Source organism: Alligator mississippiensis, chromosome 5 (genome assembly GCF_030867095.1).
Source record: "Alligator mississippiensis isolate rAllMis1 chromosome 5, rAllMis1, whole genome shotgun sequence".
NCBI lineage: Eukaryota > Metazoa > Chordata > Crocodylia > Alligatoridae > Alligator > Alligator mississippiensis.
The window spans coordinates 131,713,172-131,728,405 of NC_081828.1; the positions used below are offsets into that span (position 1 = coordinate 131,713,172).

The following is a 15,234-nucleotide window of genomic DNA, read 5'->3' on the forward strand; positions in this document are numbered from 1 at the left end:
GAGAGCAGGGCTGGCCCCACTCTTCTGCTCCCTAGCTGGGGAAGTGAGGGCTGGCTGACAAGGGGGTGGCAGGGCAAGCCCTGCTGGGGATGAAGCCCAGTCTGCGGAGGGGTGGGGCTGCCCCCTAGGTAAGCCCCAGCTGGGGTCTGGGGCCAGGGAGAGGGTTAAACATCCCTTCCCCTCCTCAAACTTAGTGTTGGCTGCGACCATGGACTACAAATTCCAGAGGCACCTGGAAGCAGGAAGAGGAGGTGATGAGAGATCCTGCAGAGTCCTGTTGTTTGATTCTGGACTGCAAATCCCAGAGACTTTGGGGCAGCAGGAAAAGAAAGCAAACACACAGCCCATGCTGGCTACATGCCAGAGAGTTGTGCTGTAGTGCCCCCTGGCTTCTGGCCTGAGCCACTGAAGGCATGTGGCTGCATTACCTGAATCAAAGGAAAATGTGTGTTCACTTGTGTCTCAATTAATCTGTGCATTTTAGATTAATCTGCAAAGACTGAATCAATTCAGCCTCAGGCCTTTTTACTCAGTATAGCCTAGGAGTCCTATTAATACTCATGTACTCAAAGACACAGCTTTGTTCTCACTCCCAGGCTGCTACTATGTATGTAACTTGAGGATTCCTGTTTTCAACACAACAGCTTACCCTCCTCTCTTTTTCTATTTCACCTTCCAGCTACAAAGCACAGTTTGGCTGACATCTTTTTTTTTTATATGTGCAAATGAATAGTTAGCTCTGAACTTCATCTGTCTATCTTGGCAGCAATAAACTTCAAAGCCCTTCAATAGGGGAATTAAACATGACCCCCACCAGCTCTCCTTCAGACTATATTGTACCAGTTCACAGTCCCTTGGGATCCTTATGGGATCTAGTGAGTTTTGTTGGAAAATACACATTACAGGCTCCCATTTAGCTGCCTTCACTCCTTTTTTACTCTTGCAACTTTGAATTATGTACTTAGTAAATAAGTTATTCTACTGTTACAGGCTCCCATTTAGCTGCCTTCACTCCTTTTTTACTCTTGCAACTTTGAATTATGTACTTAGTAAATAAGTTATTCTACTGTATCTAGGTGCAATGGGCTGATTTAATAAATACGAGTACTTCGACAAAGATGTTCCAAACCCAGTATCTGAAATTATGCCCTGACACATGAGATTGCTCATTTTCCAGCAATTGCTACTAGCCCAGGGATCAACAGTACCATGCTGCATTCTCAGTCCTTGAAAAATCAGACTGATCACTTACTCTTATGCTGGGAGGAGAATGGCCATGTTGCCACTGATGAGCTTAGAAGTCATGATAATGGCTACTAGCACTTTCAGCTGAAGAGAAGGAAAGAAAAGGGGAAGAGGAGAAGGAAAGGCAGCTCTGGAATAAGCCATAAATTCTCCCACAACTGGATCCAGGCTTGCAGGAGGGTTCAGGTTTATTAGGAACATTCCATCTAGTTCTGTGTATATAGAGTCAATACAGTATTGTCTTGGGGTCAAATATTCTAGTGGATCTGTAACACTTGCAGAAGCAGAGACTCTGGGACAGATCCCTTGTGCCTAATAAGCATCTAAATAGCACCTCAGAATTTAAGTGCAATCCAATTCCACCCTAGTTGAAAACCTGAAAATGAACACATTTTGTTCCAATTATTTTTATATTTCTAAACGTATCATAAAGAATATGCAATAAACACACTGTAACACAAACAAGAATGTAAGGAACATACAGATGATTCTCTACCAGCAACTTCTGCTCCCCGGAGAAGATCTTTATGCCACAAGGTATTGTTCCTTCTGGTAAATTAGAAGCAGTGTCCCTAAAATATGAAAATTAGTCCATTCTTAGCATCTGATGAAGTAGACTGTAGCCTACAGAAACTGATGCCTTCCTGAACTAGTTAGTCTTTTGAGGTGTCACCCTGCCTGGCTTTCTGCCTGACTTCAAACTAACATGGAGAACTACCCTCTCCACATCTACACATCTTTTGTAATGCACTTGTATCTTAGCTGGAAAACTAGGTCTCAAGTACCAGCGAGGAGGACCCACCCACTTTTTGAATGAATAGCTTTTCAGAGGCTGGGAAAGGTCGATATAGATGCTTAAATGCCACTTAGAATTTGACCTTATGGCTCTGAGAACAAAGGACTACTGTTGTCCAGAACAACAGGAGTGGTGGTTATAACTTTGTATTGGGTCAATTATTTCCTAATTGTAATCTCACTTCAAAATACAGAGCCTCCCTAAAATATGAATTGGCCAGGAGGAAAAATAGCTTGTAGGATAAATATCTTCTCAGGGTTTCAGCAATGGCTGGTAGAGGATGAGCTTTTTCTGTAGGTTATTGCTTGTGTTAGAGTGTATTTAGTACATATTGTTTATGCTTCTACAAAGAATTATCCTTGCCTTGTAATCAATTTGTAGAAGTTTGAACTTCTCCAGTTGTAAAAATCTTTGTACTGACAAGGCGACTGCTGGGGACTGGTTATTGCAGCCTGTGTTCTCTGCCTAATGCAGTGGCTTACTTCATTAAAAAAACAAAACCCTGCCTTTGTTTCCTGAGCCTTTGAAGAGACTCCTTCCATTTATCTACATTAGAGTAGTTTTGTTGCAGCTATTGCCATCCATTTAATCTCTGATGATCTCAAAGTAATAATTGGTCAAAGTTTTGTGCCATTTGTCACTAAGGCCAAGTTGGGAATCATGGCAAAAGCAATAGCTTTTAGCCTACAAAAGCCTGAATGAAAACCCTTCCAACAACTAATGAACCTAGTTCATCACTGGAAAGAGCCCTTCCTGGCCAGGGCCCAGGGGATAGCTTGCAAGGTCATTATATATTTTGTACATTTTCTATTGATAACCAAAAAGGCTTTGCTCACCTGGGCTGTGACTTGGGAAGGTTTTGCAAGGTTTTACAAGCACTGACTTAAGTAAATACATTCCATTTTTAAATTCCATAATAAAAGATGAGACTTTGGCTTTACTACCACTGGGAAACTTTGATTTTATAATTGTTCAGTTCATTTTTGTGCTTGAGGCGATAGGAGTTGGATCTGCTAGGGGTGTCAGTAGAGTGAAGGGAAGAAGGTCCTTTGAGGTACATTATTCACTAAATTCAGAGGCCCAAATAAAAGACAACACTTTTTTCTTAACATAAATAATATTTCCAAGGTTCTAAATTGGTGTGGCAAATAATCGATTATGTAAAAAAAGAAACAATGCAATTATACCAAGAAGGAAATAAGTCTAAATCTAAGTACAGGGGACACACTTTGCGATGCTGAACATCTCAGGGAAGTTAAATTGAAATACATGTCAATTAACAGAGGAGCAGCAGTCAGGTATTTCTTTGTATGGAAAGTAGCCATGACTCATTTGCAGAACAAAGGAAAGGTTTAAGTCTCTAGAGTTTGCTTTATTTCAACAGTACTTATGCCATGTGAACTCCAGAGCCCTAGCACCACTAAGTTATAAAACATCTCCCTCCCTTGCTAAAGGGCTATCATCCATTTTCTTTATAGGCAATTTTAAACTGAGCTAGACTCGACCCTGGAATTTTTGTATTTGCAAACAATGCAAGGCCTGGCTCACTGTATGACAAGAGATCAAAGAGCCTAGGTGAGAAGAGGAACAAACTGATGAGAGAGATAAACACTGGAAGGCAGAGACGAAGTGAGTGAGTGACTGTTCATTTGGATGCCTTGGACAACCAAAAGAAATTAAGTATTTTTGTCATCAGGACTAACTACTGACGATAGATACAATTGCTGTGAACCTGCCAAAGAGTCCTCTCTTCACATACTTCATGAACTGCTGTATGATTCATCTTGCAGCTACAGTTTAATAGCAGCCCTTTAAGTTTTGTAGCCTGGATAGGCTCACAATTTTTTCTTTTTGTCATAGGTGTGTAACTTTCCATTAGGCTGGCTAGAAAGCAACAATTCCATTTAGTGAAAAATTTCAAGGTTTTGAAGTTTGTTTTCACTGTAATGGGGGATGAAAGTGCAATCTTTCAAAAGTGTGTGCGCATGTTTGTATGAGGGGTGGGAGGGTGAGGAGGGGGGAGGGAGAGAGAGAGAGAATGTGTATAGGCATGTACACAAGACCTAACTATCCCAGAATAACAAATGACTGACTGTGCAGGCAGTCACCTGGCATCTGGGAGATCCTGATTCAAATTCTTGCTCTGCTTAATTCACAACAAGGAGTTGACCCAAGGGTTGCTCATCCCAGCTTACTGCCCTAACCACTGCATTCGCTCTTCTGGCATGCATCTCTTACTTATTTTGACAAGAAAGCTCATCTTAGAGTTGAGAAAACTTGCTGACAAAAATTTCATCAAAATCACTGTATTTCTGCAAAATATTTCTGCTTCAATTAAATGGCATTTTTGCAAAAAAAAGTTTCACCAATCTTTTTTGGCCAGCTTTGCTTTCTGCTCATGTTTAGCAAAACTTTAAAAAGCTGTTACATTCATTTCCTACATATTTCCTTTAAAAGGAGTTTCAATTCTGTATATGTATGTTATGTATTATAGTGAAAAAAAATCAAGAGATCTGCACACTGGAAACTCAAGTGTTGCTGATTTCCTCCAACTGAGAACCTTGCCATTGATTGATTGAAAACTGAAAAACACCTAATTTATACTGGAAGAAGCAATTGGCCAGATCCTTGATTTAGTTCTACAGAGCAGGGTGGAACTATGCCAATCTGTATCACAAAATGTCTTTGTCATGTACAGGGCTGTGTGAAGCTTCGGGTACTGATTCAATTTGGAGGAGATTTGGCCCGATTCAGCGGCCAAATCTCTGAATCCGAATTGAATCAGGAGACCAAGAAAAAGTTCTGAATTGATTCAAAGCTCTCTGAATCAATTCGGAAAAGACTCAGAGATTTGGAGATTAGGGCAGTACCCACTCACCACTGTAGGGAGCTGGAGCCAGACTCTATGCTGGTAAGTAGGGGGTGGGAGGGAGAAGGCGACCTCTGCCAGGCCCCATCCCCTGCCTGCTCCCCATTCCCCCTGAGTGCCCCCTGACCTCCGCCTGCTCTCCCAGTCCCACCAGGGGCTGCCCTGCCCAGCCCCAGCGTCTCGGCTCTTAAATCCCCCTCCACCCCAAAAACCCTGCACTCACCAGCTGCTGCAGCAGCTGTTGGGGCTTCTGGGGGCTCATGGCAGAGCCCCCCCATGCAGCATGGGGCAGTGCAGTGCAGTGGGGATCACCCCCCCCGCCTGGCAGGAGCTGGTGAATGTGGGGCTTTTTTTTTTTTTTTTAAGAGCTGGGACACTGGGGTCGGATGAGGCAGCCACTGATGGGGCTGAAAGAGTGGGTGGTGGGTGGGGCCTGTTTGATTTGGAGATTTGGTCGATTCAGCAGCAGCTGAATCTCCGAATCCAATTCAGCCAAATTGATTCGGGACAGTGATTCGAGTCACCAAATCTAATCACTGTCCCCTGAATCAGCCGAGTCCAAAGCAAATACTAGTCGCTTTGCACAGGCCTAATGTACAGTATATACGCTCAGTGCAATGCCATTTTCATCTCTGCCTTTCTGAGTTGGAAGGTTATACTAATAGAGAGAAGGTAGGTGTGTGTATGGGATGGGAGCAAGGTACTCAATTTCACTAGTAAATCCCCAAGCAGCTTGTTTTTACTGAATCATTACTTCAACTTTTAAGTTGTTGGTGAATTATCAGTTATATTATATATCTCTGTTCCAGAAATGACACCTCCTTGGATGGCTACATGCATCATGTTACATTTCTGAGTCTTTCATAATCTAGGCCAGGTTTCTTCTTAGTTACAGCTGTGTAAATCTTTTAGATTTCTATGGGAATAACTGGAGTGTCACAAGAGTAACCGAGGTATGAATCTGGTTCTAGAATTCTCTTCAATATAATTTGCAATTGCAAGTTGTAATTTACTTAGCTACCTTTGCTCTGTGACCTACATGCCTACATAGCCCTATCTTTCTTTGTTTTACTCAGAGGAATGACCTGAGTGGGAAAGGGGAGGATTATTTTCTAAATTCTTAATTTATTAGGTTAAAATACACCCAGTTTATAGTATTTTGCTGTATCTGAACAAAATCTAACTGCTGGGTACGATAGGTCAGCTATATTTTGCTTTCCTTTTAGAAGAGTGGGCTGCAAAAATGACCCTCATTATTAAGAAAGCAGCGCATGTGTGGTGTTTTAATAAAGCTGCATTTCTAAGTGCCATTTAATAGCTTATCTGCATCAAGATTAAAAAAAAATTATAATGCAATGAGCTGTCACTGAAACTAACTGAAAGAATGTATTTAGGAATTCTAGGTGGGGAGCTGGAAACTCCCAGAGCTGGGAAACAGCACACTATTACGGTTGTTAATGGAATGATGTCTCAAATAGCTACAGTATGATTGATTCATGACAAATGCCTAAGTCATTGCAATTCAGTTTGATAGGATTTGTCACATTACTACTGTCAGTTAAGAAGAGGTCAGCTACAAAATGCACTATGCATTGAGAACACTCCATGGCCTCGTAACTTAGGTGTGCTTATTCTGGGGGAGTGCATGTGAACTTTGACAGGGCATTCTTAAAAGGTGATTTGTAAGTCATTTGTAATATTTAAATGATCCATGCTAAAAGCGGAAGTTCATTTTATTTTATATACATCACAGGTACAAATTGGAGGTTGTCTGAGATAAGTTCTCACCCAAGTTGTAAGTTTCTTGTGACACTGGTAAACTGACCAAGTTCAATGGAGTTCCTGTGCTAATAGGAAATGAAATTCAGAGTCAAAATTGTTCCTGTTCAGTCAGCTCAGGTTGTCCTGTTGAAAAGATAGACACCTGGGTGGTAGAACTTGGAAGATTTGCTCATGCTTCTATTAGAAATGGGCATCCACGAGCAAGAAAAGAAGAATTTCACCCCGTACAAAGTTACCCATTTTACATGAATGCCCATTTGTGTGTGCAAATGAAACTTGTGCAAGAGGTAGGTGCACACAGCAAATAATGGGGCCTAGTTCAGGCACCGACATTTGAAAAACTGAGGTACATTTGGACAAACTGACCAAGTTTTTCTCTCTGTGTACTCATGACAGCATGGGCTACTGGTGCCACCTGAGGCAGGGGGAGCTCATGCCCCCCCCAGCGGCCAGTCATCAACCGGGGGGGTGTCCCTCTGCAGCCAATCTCGCCAACCAGGTGGGAGGGTCCCCCACAGCCAATCTTGCCGACTGTGGGGGGAGACTTTCCTCTGTGGCCGATCATGCTGACTAGGAGGTGCCAGTGGTGTTTCACCTGGTGTCCCCACTCCCTGGTCAGTGCTAGTTAGGGGGGGCATGGGCACTCCCACCTGCCCCCCCACCTATCATCTAAGCAGGGAGTGTGGCTGGTTAAGGGGTGCACCAGTGCTTTCAGGGGGTGCATGTGCACCCCCATGCACACCCTACGCATTGCCACTGCATGAGAGCATCTTCCTGCAAAAACTGCCTATTTTGTTTCAGTGAAAAAACAACTTATTTTTGGCAAATTCATTTCTCACATTAGGCTTGAGTCAAGTCATTAGCCAGTGACAGACCAGATGCTTGTTAAGAGGCAGTAGGAATTTGTCTTTATTTGGATGGCAGGGTGTGTAGATTAAAGGAGATCAGAAAGAACTAAGTTACTTCCCATTTTACTTCAGGTATCTTGACACCCCAAAAAGAAGATAATTACCTAACCCTAATTACAGAGAAAGAAACCTAATTACAGTCCCAAACTATTTCATCAGCAACAGAGGCAGCCTTAGGGGTGGGCAACATGTGCAAACACCCATGATGCCATGGTCGGGTGTGCAAACACATGCACACACGTGTGAGCAGCCCATGCTCACAGCAGCACTCTCCCTCTGCCCTGGTTGATCTCTGCCCCAGACAGGAGGAGTGGTGCCCAGCCCAGCTTGCCCCCTGCCTCCAGTCAGTGCTCAGGAAGAGCTGGGCCAGGCATGTGCAGGTAGGGTGGTACCTGCTCCAGTCTGCCTGCCTTGCTCCCACACTGCAGCAGCCATGCCTACTTGCCTTCTTGCTTGGCACACTATGCTGCTCTGCCTTCCTGCCGGGCTGCGCTCTTCATCCCTGCCCACCTGCCTCTGCCTGCAGCAGCGCTGATGATTTTGGGTTGGGAGGAGGGCCGCCAAAATACAAGTTCGCTCAGGGCACCATTTTCCCAAAGGCCGGATTTGATCAGCAGATCAACAGGTGGGAGGTGAGACAGAAAGGACAAAGTCAAAAGAAACTTGTATCAACAAGTACAACAAACAAGGAGTCAAAAAGCAGAACATTTTTTAGATATAGCCTTTGCCTATAATCTTCTGCCTAATTTCTATTAAAACACTTAAAATAAACTGTGGGTAAGAAGTACTTTAGCTCATTTTTTCTGCTTAGCATTACCTTCACAATATGTACTCACCATTTTATGGAGTGGCATGTAAAACAGTTCTGAGGCAGAATAGGAAATAATCGTGTTTTCCCTTCAGGATTTTTAAGGCTGTTTTCATATTCTCTAGAAGGCCATTGATGTAGTAGACTGCATACTGGATATTTATCCAGCAATGTGGAGGGTGAAACACTAACTGTATGCCATGCTCCCTGCCCTTTTTAAATATTCATTGACTAATTACCATCTATGGAGCCTCATAAAGTATTAACTCTTTATACAAGTGAGATATCCGTTAAACTTTGTAGACCAAATCCTGCATGATATAATCTTATTAAAGCCAACAGAGTTGCAAGCTGTCCAAGCCAGCTCAGATTAACCATTATTACTTTAAAGAGCTCACAATGTGGTAGGTAGTGGGGGTTCAAACTTCTGGATTGCTTTAGAGACAGACTGAGGAGATTCAACAGTAAATTGAATCTTGCTGTGTGGAAGATTCAATATACTAAAAGTTACATCTCGGCTTTTACTTTCTCAGAATTTATCCTACAGTGTTTGCTATGTCAAAAATTAGGGTTTTTTTGTACAAATAAACTGTAATTTTTTTTTAGACAGCATTAAATTTGGATGTCGTTGTTTTTGTTCATCTATGAGCTGGTCACTGGCATTCTGGTGTCTAGTAGATTCAGATGCATGAGAATCCCTTTAACATGTTAAAGCCATCCAAAGCTATGTGAGTTTAAAGGGAAAAGCATTCAAGGCAAAAAACACTTCGGTATCTCAAGTGTATAAATATCTGGAATGCAAGCAATTCAATGTGCAAGTCAATGTAGGGTCTTCATGAAAATATTTAAGCTACAGAGCACAATGGTGTGTGACTCTCATGCATGTAAAGTACAGCTGTACTTTGCAAGAGTGGATGGAAATAGGCATACATGTGAAAGAGTGCCTGATTTTCTTCTAAGAAAGTGAAAACTATTGGGATGAATTTCAGTGGACGCCATCAGGTGCTCAGCGTAACAGAAAAAAAATCACACCCTAGAGACTCAGGGACTAAATATGCTGAAAAACTACAGCTCCCATTGACATCAGTGGAAAATATAAGTGCTTAACACCTCTAGAAATTGGAATCTGAATATGTAAAGGGTACTTTCTTTTCTGGTATCTCTGGGGATTTGTCCATATTATTAAAATATACTATGTGACTTGAATTGCTGTTACAGATATTAAGATACAGGCTCATGTAAAAGTATAGATATCAAAAGACAGACTCATATCCTCCTACAAAGTCTTACTGAGTTTCATAGGGATGGAACTGCTAAGCTTTCATATAACTTACACCAAAACCTATTGAAATTAATAGTAAATGTTTTCCTTTGTACAGAGTTTTCTAACTTGTGTATCACATTTTATAGCAGCAATACAGCTTTCTTTTTTAACTTGGTAATGTAGCCCCAAAGTTGAAATATTTTAATTTACTATTAAATTTTATATGACTTTTACAAAGGACCAGAAGGGGCATTAGTAACTAGAGCCTGGACACACAACTCTTCACACAGGAACACTTTCCCTAGACAACTTCTTATTTTTGAGTTGCAAATCTAGAGAACTCCACTACAAACTAACCAATCACTCTCCTAGATGGATCTGAGGGATCAGAATATGTCAAGGCAATAATTACTCCCATATACATAATATAATTTTCACATGCATTCATTCTGCGTGCTCATAAAGTTGTTCCTACAATATACCTTAAGCACCCAGTCCCACAGTACTTAGGTGCCAAATAAATGCTTTCAAGAGCTAATAAATTACTGTTATTATCACAGCATTCCTATCCATTCAAACTACAGGCTTTTTGAACACAGCAGTAACTTATATTCTGTTACAAGGAAGCCTAGTTACAACAGTTTTTGTCCCTTGGATACACATTTGAATTGACACCACCTGCAGTGTAACGTGCAAAGCGCCCAAAGGGAGATGATCTGAAAATGCATGTTTAATGATAAGCAAATATATTGGGGGATTCCTTAACATGAAGTCCCATTTTACTAATATGTTTGTTGCTTTATATCACGGGCTAGAGATGTTTCCTGACACCAGGTGTAATCAGCAGCAAGGTTAAAGGAATGAGTGTGGCCCTAAAAGTTAGGTTCTCCTGAGCATTTGCTGTGTCAGATTCAGACCTCCTTTGTCAGCTCCTTGTGTCCTGGAGCAAGTCTCTTAGGGTGCATCTTTACCACTTCTTTGGCAAGCCTAAGGAGCAGCTCTTTCAAACACCCCCCCAAGACACCTTCTCTTGCTGCACACATGGAAATGGGGCAGTGAAGCTGTCCTAAGGACAGCCCTACTGCTACTCTTCAGTACCATGGAGGGAGCAGTTTCAAGAGCACTATACCTTCTGGAGATTTCAGCACCTCATTTCTTGGATTGGCATGTGTGGAGCAGAACGAGAGGGTCGTGGTGTGCTTCAGAGTGGCAAACCCTGGGATCTCCACAGAAGCAGCACAGACATAGGGGCAGATTAAATCTCCTCCCTCTTGCTCAGTAGTACCTCGCTCAAAGTGCGACACAAGCACATCTGGAGCCATTTCAAAAGGGGAGGGATACCTTTGGTCCAAACTGTGGCAGCTGTTATATTGCGACAGTGTGTGGACATACCAGGAACAATAGAGATGTAGCTAAACAGCTCCAACATTGCCTCTTTCAGGGTAACTGTTAGAACATAACAGTGGCTGCATGCTCCCAATCAGCAGCTCCCCTTTTGAAACAGCTCTGTATGTATGCATGCCCATGCCCTCAGAATAATTTCACAGAATTTATTCGCTAACATGGTAGTCAGTATGAACAGGAGAATTAATATTTGGGACTTAAGCACTCTGCATCTCAGTTTCCTCAACTGTAAAATGAGGTTCCTAAAACTTAGCTAACAGAGTGTTGTGTGGGTGAGTTCATGTTTGTACAAAGCCGTGTTCACTGTGTATTAGAATATACCTTCTATATAAGGAAGGCATGATTAAAACATGAGAGGTAGGCCAATTAGAAATGCCTGCTCAAAATCTTTCAAATGCTTGCACAAATCTTCATTGCTAGAAGTCAGATTTTTCACCATTTGTTTCCTGCCTAATAGATCCTTTTGAATTTCAGCTACTTCTCCCATTGCTTGAAGTGGTGAATCTCAACCACATGCTAGTCAGGTACTCCAGTATGTCTTCCTTGTCATCCCCTCAGCATGTTTTTGTGCATGCAAGCTTAAAACTCATTTTCTGAAATTTGGCCTCATGAGATTCTAGATCATTTTTGCCTGCAATAGGGACATAGACTTCTTGAATCAAGATATCCCTTCCAGTCCTATGTATGTTTCTTAGATGTCTTTAACCTGCTGGAGGATTCCCTGTTTGATATTAAGGTGGTTATTGTGCATAGTGTCAATGATCCCATGCAACCGTCAATATGGAGGGGTCACAGAATAGATTTAAAAGTATAAGTGTTCTTCAATAAAAAGTGACACAAACGTTATCCTTATAAACCTGAGAATTCAACTGTTCCTTTCTTTACTAAAGCTAAAACATTCTTAACACAACATGCCAAGCAAACAGAAACCTCCTTGGCTTTTAATATAAAAGGAGAATACCCTGTCATTTCTGATAATACCTAAATCCCCAGCATACACTATATATGCTATAAACATTATATGTACACTGTATTTACATGCAAATAATAGCATCAGCTGCTAAACTGCACAGACGTTTGTTCCAGTATATCACTTCAAGTACTCATAGATGTGAGCCCAGCAAAGCCAAAGATAATAATGTTAGGTCGTGAATCATTTAGTAGTATCATGCCGTCTTGCCAGATGTCCTTAAGTTTCATTGGCATTGGTAGGACTGCTATGAATGGATGGCTAAAAGAAAATAATTTTGTATGCAAGATTTTTGCTTTCTCTGATATTAAGGTTATGAATATTCAGCTTTTGCTGGTCATGAAGCTGCTGGGACCCATTCACTCAGTGCCTCTTGCACACAGCTGTAAACACAAAGTGAAACCTCAAGATTTATATCTCTTTGCATGTCACTGCTTGAGGACAGTATCTCACTGCAGAAAGGAGCCATGGCCAGGGCCCAGCACACAATATAATGCATGTGACAATCTGGTCCTAGTGGCCTGGTGGCAGTTCACATGTTTAACACAGGACCTCACAGAATTCGTCCAGCACTTTGATTGGCTCCACGCAATTCCTGTGAGGTGCTTTCAACTCCCACTGATTTCTCTGTGAGTTAGGTTGTTCAGCCCCTGCCAAGCAAATATTCTGGGGAACAGAGGCTTACTGTATAACCCCGTTTCTCCTCTTCTATAAAAACACTACTGCATTCTACAGGGATGCTCCAAAGCTTGATAGCTTACTACAGCATTGAGTTCTTACTGTAGATACAGGGGGCCTTTCCCTTTTTTTTGATGGCACTCATTTATTTAGGGGAATCCCTTGTTCTCTTCAGTGGTGTACACCAAAAATATTCAAATTAACATTATCGTTATGCTTTATGAAATTGCTAGAGTGATTAGTAATTGGTACTGCAGAACGATGTCATATTCTTTGCTTAATGGGCTGAAAGAGCCATCTAATTTAAATGTGGCTGCAAGGTCCAGCTTAGCTGCTTAATTAGCTGAAAACAGACACGGTCATTTTGAAATGCCCAATCTAGCTGTAAGCTCCTTGGGGCAGGGGCTATAGTTTGTTCTGCCTAGCTTAATGGGGTCAGGGTCTATGACTGGGGCTCCCAGGTGCCCCAACTGTACAAATAATAAATAACTATTAGGATCATATTCGCCTGTTTAGTGAATAATAAAGATATTGAAACTACTGTTTTGTAAGTCTACCATGTTACATTCACATCTCTTTTTCTAACAAAACACAGGTCGACTGAAAAACTTCTCTTGTGTGAGTCAATTAAAAATGTAAGAGCACAGAAAGTGGAACTGGATGACTCTTTTCAGCTGGGTAAGTTGAACCAGGTCAATGATAAAAGGTGGTGAAAAAAATCTATGATCTGTGGTATGAGTAGAGATTCCTAGCCAAAAGGATTTCCTAAGCCCCTTTTCAACTACTGACTTGTTTAACAGTGAATGCCAAAGTTCACTGAAGGGTCTCTTAGGAAAGAAAAAAAATTCACCTCCTCACTGAACCTGCTACTCAATCAGTCTTTCCAAGCATGAATAAGTGAAAACCTTTTAAACATTCTGATGCCAAGTGTGGAAATGGTTATATATTATTTAACAACTGATTTCCTCCTTTATAAGAAAGCCCTCAACATCTCAAAAACAGGTATTTTTCAGTTTGACCTCTTGAACTGCCTAGGTAAAAAGGTAAGAATTCTGCAACATAATCATTACTACAAATACTTATTAAGGTTAGCAAACCACAGCAAATTGTTATTTCAAATCCCAATTCAGAATTCCAACTTAAAAACATACACCATCAGCAAAGAAGAAAATAACGTGCATTTTTGTATCACATAGATGAAATACCTTTGATTCCTGGCTGGTAGTAGATGCTGGAGAGGGGGGCTGATCTGTATTCTCCAGTTCATTCTCTTTCTCCACGCTATCCACGCTGACTTCAGTAGTGCTGCACGGAGGAATCATTTTACTTCTGTAATAATACTGCTGCTATCGTGAAGGGAGCTACAATCTTCTCCTGTTTTGTTTATTTAATCTGTTCTTTCTTCCCTGTTCTTCTAGAGCAAATGAACTCCTCTCATTCTCAATTTGACTATATTTGCAAGGCTAGAATTCTCTGGATTTTTTTTTTCTTCTCCTCCTCCTCCTTTTCCTCCTCCCCTCTTTTCCTCTCTTTCCCCTATGTAATTCTGCTGCAAGGGAATTAAGTTATTGATGGCTCTGTAGGTCAGTTATGTGCCTATTTCTGTGTTTTTCTTGGTCCTCCTTTTCTCTGTGAAGCCTGAAGGTGTAGAACAGAGTCGTGACTGTCAGCCCAGTGATCAAATGGCAGTGTGCTGAAGCAGAAAGCCTGAGCTGCTCACACACATGGGGCACTGGAGGGAGGAGTTGTATTTCTAATGCCTTGAATAGCTTTGTAAGAGCATGTGCTGTCATAGTAGTGAAAGAAAGTAATGCACACAAATGCATACAGCAGCACATGTGGCTTGGGACCTCTATTACCTTTTAATTAGGCTGAGGATCTTGGAGCACAGCACCACTTAAGGATGGGCAGCTGTTCACTCAATATTCCTATCCATCTTGGGGTGTTTGTGTGATATAAAGTTCAGAGAAAAAGAACAAAATACAGTTGTGTCCCCACCAGAGATGACCATTAAAGATCAAACCATGCTGCACTTTCAGAATACAAAAATTTCTCCCCAACACCTCCCTAGCAGGGGACAAAGCACATTCCATGATATTACCCCAACCTGGAAGTGCATTGAAGATGCAGGCAGAAGAGCATCTTTGAGTGATGCACATGGAATCAGGCATGGCAGCAGCTATTAAAAGGTCGAATGAAGCATCCAAGATGCACAAAGCCTCTACCCAGAGGTTGCCACGGTGATAATGCTGGATATGTGAATAAACGGTGGTGTCCAGTGAGGCAGTGGGAAGCCTCTCTGCTCAGTGGAGGCTAGTGTTTGTCACATGTGACACAAGGAGAATGAGTTAGTGCTTAGCAAAAATTTACACCTAGTGGCCAGATCCTCTGTAACTGTAAATCAATGTAGCGTCAGTGACTTTCTGGTATACACTTGCTGAGGATGTGGTCCAGTGCATTTCCAAAATGATTTGACACTTCATCCTCTGTCTTTGCAGTCACAAATCTTG

At 41.7% G+C, this 15,234-nt stretch overlaps 1 protein-coding gene across 2 annotated transcripts in view; it reads right to left on the minus strand.

Moving 5' to 3' along the window:
* Window positions 1-14,516, minus strand: part of STAC (SH3 and cysteine rich domain) — a 121,148-nt gene extending 106,632 nt beyond the window's left edge. Inside the window, exon 1 of one of the 2 annotated variants that reach the window (XM_019483455.2) lies at window positions 13,930-14,516. In XM_019483455.2, coding sequence (XP_019339000.2) covers window positions 13,930-14,046 — 117 coding nt within the window. In that variant the 5' untranslated portion in view covers window positions 14,047-14,516. The remainder of the gene's footprint in view (window positions 1-13,929) is intronic. The other variant, XM_014602501.3, reaches the window with a different exon arrangement.
* Between the last annotated feature and the right edge of the window lie 718 nt (window positions 14,517-15,234).